At 47.9% G+C, this 10,357-nt stretch overlaps 1 protein-coding gene across 1 annotated transcript in view; it reads right to left on the bottom strand.

Annotated features, from left to right (window-relative positions):
• Positions 1 to 2,340: 2,340 nt before the first annotated feature.
• Positions 2,341 to 10,357, bottom strand: part of LOC110504226 (actin-histidine N-methyltransferase) — a 42,640-nt gene continuing 34,623 nt past the window's right edge. The window contains exons 12-13 of the mRNA XM_036962510.1: positions 6,181 to 6,341; positions 2,341 to 5,898 (exon numbers count right to left, since the gene is read on the bottom strand). Of these exons, the coding sequence (XP_036818405.1) occupies positions 5,182 to 5,898; positions 6,181 to 6,341 (878 nt within the window). The 3' untranslated portion in view covers positions 2,341 to 5,181. The remainder of the gene's footprint in view (positions 5,899 to 6,180; positions 6,342 to 10,357) is intronic.

The following is a 10,357-nucleotide window of genomic DNA, read 5'->3' as shown; positions in this document are numbered from 1 at the left end:
TGTTTCCTCCTTGGTGCGGCTGGCTTCCGGGTTGGATGGGCATTGTGTCAAGAAGCAGTGCGGCTTGGCTGGGTTGTGTTTCGGAGAATGCATGGCTCTCGACCTTCGCCTCTCCCGAGTCCGTACGGGAGTTTCAGCGATGAGACAAGACTAACTACTACCAATTAGATCCCACGGAATTGGGGAGAAAAATAAAATGGGTACAGTTGAAGTCAGAAGTTTACATACACCTTAGCCAAATAGATTTACTCCGTTTTTCACAATTCCTGACATTTAATCCTAGTAAAAGTTCCCTGTCTTAGGTCAGTTAGGATCACCACTTTATTTTAAGAATGTGAAATGTCAGAATAATAGTAGAGAGAATTATTTCTTTCAGCTTTTATTTCTTTCATCACATTCCCAGTGGGTCAGAAGTTTACATACACTCAATTAGTATTTAGCCTTTAAATGGTGTAACTTGGGTCAAACGTTTCAGGTAGCCTTCCACAAGCTTCCCACAATAAGATGGGTGAATTTTGGCCCATTCCTCCTGACAGAGCTGGTGTAACGGAGTCAGGATTGCAGGCCTCCTTGCTCGCACACGCTTTTTTAGTTCTGCCCACAAATTTTCTATAGGATTGAGGTCAGGGCTTTGTGATGGCCACTCCAATACCTTGACTCTGTTGTCCTTAAGCCATTTTGCCACAACTTTGGAAGTATGCTTGGGGTCATTGTCCATTTGGAAGACCCATTTGCGACCAAGCTTTTTAAACTGATATCTTGAGCTGTTGCTTCAAAATATCCACATAATTTTCCTTCCCTCGTGAGGCTATCTATTTTGTGAAGTGCACCAGTCCCTCCTGCAGCAAAGCACCCCCACAACATGATGCTGCCACCCCCGTGCTTCACGGTTGGGATGGTGTTCTTCGGCTGGCAAGCCTCCCCCTTTTTCAACGATGGTGATTATGGCCAAACAGTTCTAATTTTGTTTCATCAGATCAGAGAACATTTCTCCAAAAAGTACAATCTTTGTTCCCATGTGCAAGCCATAGTCTGGCTTTTTTATGGCAGTTCTGCAGCAGGTGCTCCTTCCTTGCCAAGCGGCCTTTTAGGTTATGTCGATATAGGACTCATTTTACTGTGGATATAGATACTTTTGTACCTGTTTCCTCCAGCATCTTCACAAGGTCCTTTGCTGTTGTTCTGGGATTGATTTGCACTTTTCGCACCAAAGTACGTTCATCTCTAGGAGATAGAACGTGTCTCCTTCCTGAGCGGTATGATGGCTGCGTGGTCCCATGGTGTTTATACTTGCGTGCTATTGTTTGTACAGATGAACATGGTACCTTCAGGCATTTGGAAATTGCTCCCAAGGATGAACCAGACTTGTGAAGGTCTACAAAAAAAATGTCTTGGCTGATTTCTTTGGATTTTCCCATGATCAAGCAGAGGCACTGAGTTTGAAGGTAGGCCTTGAAATACATCCACAGGTCCACCTCCAATTGACTGAAATGTCAATTAACCTATAAAAAGCTTCTAAAGCCATGACATCCTTTTCAGGAATTTTCCAAGCTGTTTAAAAGGCACAGTCAATTTAGTGTATTTAAAATTCTGACCCACCGGAATTGTGATACAGTGAATTATATGTGAAATAATCTGTCTGTAAACAATTGTTTGAAAAATGACTTGTGTTATGCACAAAGTAGATGTCCTAACCAACTTGCCAAAACTATAGTTTGTTAACAAGAAATGTGTGGAGTGGTTGAAAAATAAGTTTTAGTGACTCCGACCTGAGTGTATGTAAACTTCAGACTTCAACTGTAGGTGAGTTTATAATTTATGGCAAAGGATTACTTTGGAGTCACTGGTCCCAGGCCTGCTCCTGTCCCTCTCCTCCTCATCCCTCCTTCCCCCTGCTCTCCCACTACAGTAGGCTGCTGACACAGAAGAGTACTAACAATAGCGGACATGTGTAGGACTGCCGCTCTCTCCACTGCCCACCCCCACGGCCATTATAATAATATATTCAAGGATTAAAGGGGTTTTATCTTGGAGCTCCAATGCATTATGAATGGGGAATTTCAAAATTTAATTGCCCCGAATTAAATGATTCAAGATAATGTTTCTTTTATAAATTTGTAATAGGGCCAGAGAAAGGGAAAATACATTAAATAAAACTTTTTCCCCCAACAAAGGAGAAGAGGGAGAGAGAAAAAGTGAGAGAAAAAGAAAGCAAGAGAAAGAGAGAGAGAAAGATCAAGAGAAAGCGACATCAGAAGGGATGGTGACCTTGTGTCTCTGGAGGAGAGGATGGGCTGAAAGACTTATCAAAAGAAAGAGAGAAGAAGGCAGGAGACAATGAGTGAGAAATTAGAACTTTAATCTGTTTCCATGACAGTTTCATGACTGTATTCTGTCCTCCATAGTTAGTGTACATCACAACCTTCGGTATCTCACAGTCAGAGAAACAAGCCCAAAACTGCTGCATATCTGGATGTGCTGTAGCACAGTGTAACAACTATTGTACTTACTACATCTTACACTGCATTTAGGGTAAGGGTTAGGTTCGGCTGGCACAAATCTTGTGTGATTGACAGAATGTGAGAAGCCTTGGCTTCCGAGGGTTGAGGGGCCACAGTATCTGTGCGCTAGAGATTTCAACGATGAGTATGCCGTTCCTCCTCTCTAAAGCCCAGGAAGCTCCGATTCAAACTCCCATTAGACAGCTCTGCAAGCGTTATGTCAAAATACTTTTGTTACTCACCAAATATGGAGTGTCACTGAGCAATCGTCATCATCATCATCGTCCTCATCAGAACTTCCAAAAAAAGATCTAGATAAAATGCCCAAGCAACTGAAAAAAATACAAATTTGGCGTCTCATTACTGCCACCCACAGGTCAGGAGTCTACAACAGCTTAATATAGTGGAGGCATGGTTTTCAGTTGCTTCTCAGGTAGCCTTCCACAAGTACATACCGGTCATAATGGGACTAAATGAAGAAATGTCTAATGGGAGTTTGAATTGTAACTTCCTGGGCGTTCGAGAAGAGGCACGTCATACTCATCGTCAACATCTCTAACACACAGATACTGTGGCAGGGTTGGGGATACTGCTGTACGTACATTAACAATGTTCATACATTGTACTTACAATATTAATCAAACAGTAATGAGGACACTACTGTCCAATGTTACCACCAACTATCAATGTCAGAGGACGCACGTAGAGTACAGACGTGGGACCAGGCTACAAGGTAGCCTGAGTACCAGTCCGTTTGTGCCATCATGCCAACTCCTTGTCACTCATTGGTTGGACAAGGACAGCTCTGGATACACCAGGTGCTGTGAATTGCTTGGAGAGTGTGATTGGTTAAAGCAGTCGGTAGATTCTCAGTAACAAGAAAAAACCAAGTCTTTAGAAAAGCAGCAGGTTGATTTGACCGGTAGAGAATGGTACAAATGATGAGTGAATGAAAATACAGAAAGGAACCAGTCCCATGATGCAGAAACCAACATGGTGATAGTCCAATTAAAAGTTACAAAACAAACCCCTTTTAGTTTTAAACTACACAGTAGAATAGACTCAGATCTCAGAACTCTTTCACTTTGAGGTTGGCAACAGCATCAACTTATAGATAGACAAGTTATAATAAGCAGCACTAGCTAACACTTTGGAGTAAGGTTAACTTTAACTAGTGAGGTGGTAATGGTGCCCCTCATATCCACCATCCATCACATGGCTTATTCACAGGGGGAGAACGCAGACACCAATATTCTGAATTAGCTCCCTTGGCTATCCCAACATGATAACAGATAACATGATAATATTAACAACAGCTGGTGTACTGAAGCTAAGGGTTATTTAAGTGCTTACATCTAACAACGAGAGCAAGCTAGACATCCTCATGTCTCACTGCCATTCAAAGCTAATAGAAAACCAACCTAGGCTTTGAAATGCAGAGCAGACATCATAAAGACAAATAAAAACATGTGGAGAAATAGCGACTGGATGAGAGGCCGCGTTATCGATGTTCTGTTTGTTTTCATTCTGGAGTGGAGAAAGGAGGAGTCAAAAACACTAAGGATGTCCAACAAAACAATAATCTAACAGAAATGAGTTGAAGTCCTTTATGTGAGACACGTCTAGGAGGTCACATGACGTCTCTTGCCCTGTCTTGCTGATGAAGAGGTTTGAATTAGTCTCCATTCTGACTGTTATGGCTTTTTCATAATAGACTATAGCATTAGTCATATTCTTCATCAAAGCCGCAACTCGTCCTCAGGTGATTGAACTGCAACTTGGAGAGCGGAGGTACATTCATAATAAAGTTTAACATTTTAAACATTGTAATTATTTAACGTTTTCAAAAACGACCCAAAACACCTGCTTTTAGTCATCTCATTTCGCTCAATAAACACACTTATTATCCTTACATTTTCCATCACATTTCAAAATTGTACATTATTCTCAGAGTAGAGAAATAAAATGCTGATTGCTCCCAGATCAAGAGCACAGGACATATCCGCGATTTTGTGTCAAAAGTTTCCTTCAGTTGTATTTTAAATGCTATTGAGTGAAACCAGGAAGTGTAACGTGAGAAAGAGGGGCAGCGATGGTCTCAAACAATGAACAACAAAGAGCCGAATACACCACTGAAGAAGATTGTCAAGTGAAATTATAGCAGCCGTATATCGAGATAAACCACAGTACTAAACTGACTCTGAGGAGTGAGGGGTAAAGCTGTTAGGATAAGATTTTGGCTTGCTGGAAATAACATTAAACTAAATTCAATCTACAGTAGTGGAACTGAAACCAGCGCTGCCATTGTTACTAACTACCATTGTCTCACAGCTCGTGTGTCAATAATCTCAAGGTAAACCAGTGAAGCACTGTAAAAGAAAAAAACAAAGCCAGTTGTTCATAAAACATTAGAAATGTTTACTGCTCAGATAGAAGGGAAAGGGGGGGGACATTGACTGGCACTGTGCCGTCTGCTGCGGTACGGAGGTAAAACTAACAAAGCAGTGGAAGGAGGGATGAACCAACCAACAGTGTTCAGTTTTTTAAATCTGAATTCTTCATTAATTCTTAGCTCCTTTATTTCTGTGAGTCACTTAAGAGAGACAACACTGACTGGCTGACTGACTGGCTGGCTGCTGCTCTTCTTCTGCAATAAGGCCTATCTAGATGATGATTACACCTATACACTGTTCACATTGGGGACGTCTCCAGTTCGTTCTGCACTCAGGTCCACGTCCACTTCCGGTGAGAGAGAAGCAGTAGCCTTGTCTTCTCCATTCTCCGTTTGGCCTTCTTGTTCCTGGGTGGTAGCTGGGTCAGCAGCGTCTGCCGTGGTGAACTTAGCAACCATACCATCCTCCTCCTGGGCAGGGCTAGCACATTGGCCAGCGTCCAAGGAGGTTAAGCTAACTTTTTTGCTAGCCTCCTGATTCAGGCTAGCGTCCACACCAACCTCCAGGACAGGGCTAGCGTCCACACCAACCTGCAGGACTGGGCTAGCGTCCGTACCATTCCCGTTGACTACAACCTTCCCACCATCCCCGTTGACTATGAGGGAGGTTAGTTCCCTGGCTGCATCCCCTTGTCCCAGCTGCTGTACCTGGGCTAACACCCGTTCCACCGCTGCCTGGTCGTCTCCCTCCTCGTCCTCCTCCTGAAGTTTCCTCAATATGAGAGGCAGCTTGGTGTCGGCCTCTGCGTTCTCCAGAAGGGAGATGTCGCTCTCCTCATAGCGGGGCAGCGGAGCGCCCTCCTCCTGCTGCTGCTGGAAGTGCAGGCGTCTGGCCTTGCCTCTGGCCACAACCTTCTCCAGGATCTGCTTCTCGGCCAGGCGTAGCTGGATGGCCACACGGGAGTGGAAGGAGAGGTCGGGATTCTCCAACACACACTGGTCATCCTGGAGGACCGAGGGAGGTGGGGAGACATTGGGCAGAGAGGAAGGGAGTGAGGTAGAAGGGAAGGGGAGAGCAGACACACACACAGAGACAGACAGAGACAGAGGGGGGAAAGCAGAGAGAGAAAGGGATAACATACAGAAGGCAGAGGAAGAGTTTGTTAACTTATCAGGTTGAGAATGGGTCCTGTTGAAATATACTAAACATTACTTTATTCAACACTGATACAGAGTAGACACGCTGACCCAAAACAACACAGTGAGGTGGGTGAAATCTTCACTGACTTGGGAGCTGGTCTTGTAGGTCTGGAGCAGCAGGGCAGCCCTGGTCTCCAGGAATGTCCAAAGTTTGATCTCATTGTCCCAGCTCACTGGGAACTCAGTGTTACCTAGTGTGAAGACCTTATTGATGGCATGTTCACCTACCAGGTAGTCCTTCAGCTCCTCTGTGGAGAGAAACAGTTAAATGGCAGTGAACCAGAATGGCAGGACCAATATGATTACAGAGGGAAAACACAAGTACACAATTCAGGTCTATTCATCAGAGGGCCAGATCTTTATAGCTAAACAGGTACACATATTTTTAAAGATGTCCATCTAGTTTGGTGACATTCATTTAAAAGAATATCAGACAAATGTTAAGATAAGGGACTGTTATTCTACAGGTTGACTGGTAGCCAACTGCTGTTTTCCAGATCTTTCTTTTGATCGGCGATATTATGTAGGGCTCGATTACGCTGGAGGAGGGAACATAAAAGGAGGGTGAAAATGAGGGGAAGATGAAAAGGAGGGGAGGGTGAAAATGAGGGGAAGGTGAAAGTAGGGGATGATGAAAAGGGGGGGAGGATGAAAAGGAGGGGAGGGTGAAAGGAGGGAACATAAAAGGAGGTGACAAAAGGAGGGGAGGGTGAAAAGGAGGGGAGGGTGAAAATGAGGGGAAGGTGAAAGTAGGGGATGATGAAAAGGAGGGGACATAAAATGAGGTGAGGGTGAAAAGGAGGTGAGGGTGAAAAGGAGGGGATGGTGAAAAGGAGGGGAGGGTGAAAAGGAGGGGAAGGTGAAAGTAGGGGATGATGAAAAGGGGGGGAGGATGAAAAGGAGGGGAGGGTGAAAGGAGGGAACATAAAAGGAGGTGACAAAAGGAGGGGAGGGTGAAAAGGAGGGTAGGGTGAAAATGAGGGGAAGGTGAAAAGGAGGGTAGGGTGAAAATGAGGGGAAGGTGAAAGCAGGGGAGGATGAAAAGGGGGGGATGATGAAAAGGAGGGGACATAAAATGAGGGTGAAAATGTGGGGAGGGTGAAAAGGAGGTGAGGGTGAAAAGGAGGGGAGGGTGAAAAGGAGGGGAGGGTGAAAAGGAGGGGAGGGTGAAAAGGAGGGGAGGATGAAAATGAGGGGAGGGTGAAAATGAGGGGAGGATGAAAAGGAGGGAAGGGTGAAAATGAGGGGACACAAGAGGGGATGGTGAAAAGGAGGGGAGGGTGAAAATGAGGGGATAATGAAAAGGAGGGGGGGGTAAAAATGAGGGGAGGGTGAAAGGAGGGGAGTGTGAAAAGGAGGGGAGTGAGAAAAGGAGGGGAGGGTGAAAAGGAGGGGAAGGTGAAAATGAGGGGACATGAAAGAGCGGGAGGATGAAAAGGAGGGGAGGATTAAAATGAGGGAAGGGTGAAAGGAGGGAAGGGTGAAAGGAGGGAAGGGTGAAAGGAGGGAAGGGTGAAAGGAGGGAAGGGTGAAAGGAGGGGAGGATGAAAAGGAGGGGAGGATAAAAAGGAGGGGAGGATAAAAGGAGGGGAGGATAAAAAGGAGGGGAGGATAAAAAGGAGGGGAGGGTGAAAAGGAGGGGAGGGTGAAAAGGAGGGGAGGGTGAAAATGAGGGGATGATGAAAATGAGGGGATGATGAAAATGAGGGGATGATGAAAAGGAGGGGAGGGTGAAAAGGAGGGGAGGATAAAAAGGAGGGGAGGGTGAAAATGAGGGGATGATGAAAATGAGGGGATGATGAAAATGAGGGGATGATGAAAAGGAGGGGAGGGTGAAAAGGAGGGGAGGGTGAAAAGGAGGGGAGGGTGAAAAGGAGGAGAGGGTGAAAAGGAGGAGAGGGTGAAAAGGAGGAGAGGGTGAAAAGGGGGGAGGATGAAAGGAGGGGACATGAAAGGAGGGGACATGAAAGGAGGGGACATGAAAGGAGGGGACATAAAGGAGGGGAGGGTGAAAAGGAGGAGGAGGGTGAAAAGGAGGAGGAGGGTGAAAAAGAGGAGGAGGGTGAAAAGGAGGAGGAGGGTGAAAAGGAGGAGGAGGGTGAAAAGGAGGAGGAGGGTGAAAAGGAGGAGGAGGGTGAAAAGGAGGAGGAGGGTGAAAAGGAGGAGGAGGGTGAAAAGGAGGAGGAGGGTGAAAAAGAGGAGGAGGGTGAAAAAGAGGAGGAGGGTGAAAAGGAGGAGAGGGTGAAAAGGAGGAGAGGATGAAAGGAGGGGATGATGAAAAGGAGGGGAGGATGAAAAGGAGGGGAGGATGAAAAGGAGGGGAGGATGAAAAGGAGGGCAGGGTGAAAAGGAGGGGGAGGGTGAAAAGGAGGGGGAGGGTGAAAAGGAGGAGAGGGTGAAAAGGGGGGGAGGATGAAAAGAGGGGGAGGATGAAAGGGGGGGAGGATGAAAGGGGGGGAGGATGAAAGGGGGGGAGAATGAAAGGGGGGGAGGATGAAAGGGGGGGAGGATGAAAGGGGGGAGGATGAAAGGGGGGAGGATGAAAGGGGGGGAGGATGAAAGGGGGGGAGGATGAAAGGGGGGGAGGATGAAGGGGGGAGGATGAAGGGGGGAGGATGAAGGGGGGGAGGATGAAAGGGGGGGAGGATGAAAGGGGGGGAGGATGAAGGGGGGGAGGATGAAGGGGGGAGGATGAAGGGGGGAGGATGAAGGGGGGGAGGATGAAAGGGGGGGAGGATGAAAGGGGGGGAGGATGAAAGGGGGGGAGGATGAAAGGGGGGAGGATGAAAGGGGGGAGGATGAAAGGGGGGAGGATGAAAGGGGGGGAGGATGAAGGGGGGGAGGATGAAGGGGGGGAGGATGAAGGGGGGGAGGATGAAGGGGGGGAGGATGAAGGGGGGAGGATGAAAGGGGGGGAGGATGAAAGGAGGGGAGGATGAAAGGAGGGGAGGATGAAAGGAGGGGAGGGTGAAAAGGAGGGGAGGATGAAAAGGAGGGGAGGGTGAAAAGGAGGGGAAGGGTGAAAAGGAGGGGAAGGGTGAAAAGGAGGGGAAGGGTGAAAAGGAGGGGAAGGGTGAAAAGGAGGGGGAGGGTGAAAAGGAGGGGGAGGGTGAAAAGGAGGGGGAGGGTGAAAAGGAGGGTGAAAAGGAGGGGAGGGTGAAAAGGAGGGGAGGATGAAAAGGAGGGGACATAAAAGGAGGGGAGGGTGAAAAGGAGGGGATGATGAAAATGAGGGGATGATGAAAAGGAGGGGATGATGAAAAGGAGGGGAGGGTGAAAAGGAGGAGAGGGTGAAAGGAGGGGAGGGTGAAAGGAGGGGAGGATGAAAGGAGGGGACATGAAAGGAGGGGACATAAAAGGAGGGGAGGATGAAAGGAGGGGAGGGTGAAAGGAGGGGAGGGTGAAAGGAGGGGAGGATGAAAGGAGGGGAGGATGAAAAGGAGGGGAGGATGAAAAGAAGGGGAGGATGAAAGGAGGGGACATAAAAGGAGTGGAGGGTGAAAGGAGGGGAGGGTGAAAGGAGGGGAGGGTGAAAGGAGGGGAGGGTGAAAGGAGGGGAGGGTGAAAAGGAGGAGGAGGGTGAAAAGGAGGAGGAGGGTGAAAAGGAGGGGAGGAAGAAAGGGGGGAGGATGAAAGGGGGGAGGATGAAAGGGGGGAGGATGAAAGGGGGGAGGATGAAAGGAGGGGAGGATGAAAGGAGGGGAGGATGAAAAGGAGGGGAGGGTGAAAAGGAGGGAGAGGGTGAAAAGGAGGGGAGGATGAAAGGGGGGAGGATGAAAGGGGGGAGGATGAAAGGGGGGAGGATGAAAGGGGGGAGGATGAAAGGGGGGAGGATGAAAGGGGGGAGGATGAAAGGAGGGGAGGATGAAAGGAGGGGAGGATGAAAAGGAGGGGAGGGTGAAAAGGAGGGAGAGGGTGAAAAGGGGGGGAGGATGAAAGGGGGGGAGGATGAAAGGGGGGGAGGATGAAAGGGGGGGAGGATGAAAGGGGGGAGGATGAAAGGGGGGGAGGATGAAAGGGGGGAGGATGAAAGGGGGGAGGATGAAAGGGGGGGAGGATGAAAGGGGGGGAGGATGAAAGGAGGGGAGGATGAAAGGAGGGGAGGATGAAAGGAGGGGAGGATGAAAGGAGGGGAGGATGAAAAGGAGGGGAGGATGAAAAGGAGGGGAGGATGAAAAGGAGGGGAGGATGAAAAGGAGGGGAGGGTGAAAAGGAGGGGAGGGTGAAAAGGAGGGGAGGGTGAAAAGGAGGGGAAGGGTGAAAA

Source organism: Oncorhynchus mykiss, chromosome 25 (assembly GCF_013265735.2).
Source record: "Oncorhynchus mykiss isolate Arlee chromosome 25, USDA_OmykA_1.1, whole genome shotgun sequence".
NCBI lineage: Eukaryota > Metazoa > Chordata > Actinopteri > Salmoniformes > Salmonidae > Oncorhynchus > Oncorhynchus mykiss.
This window is presented reverse-complemented; position numbering and strand designations above follow the sequence as displayed.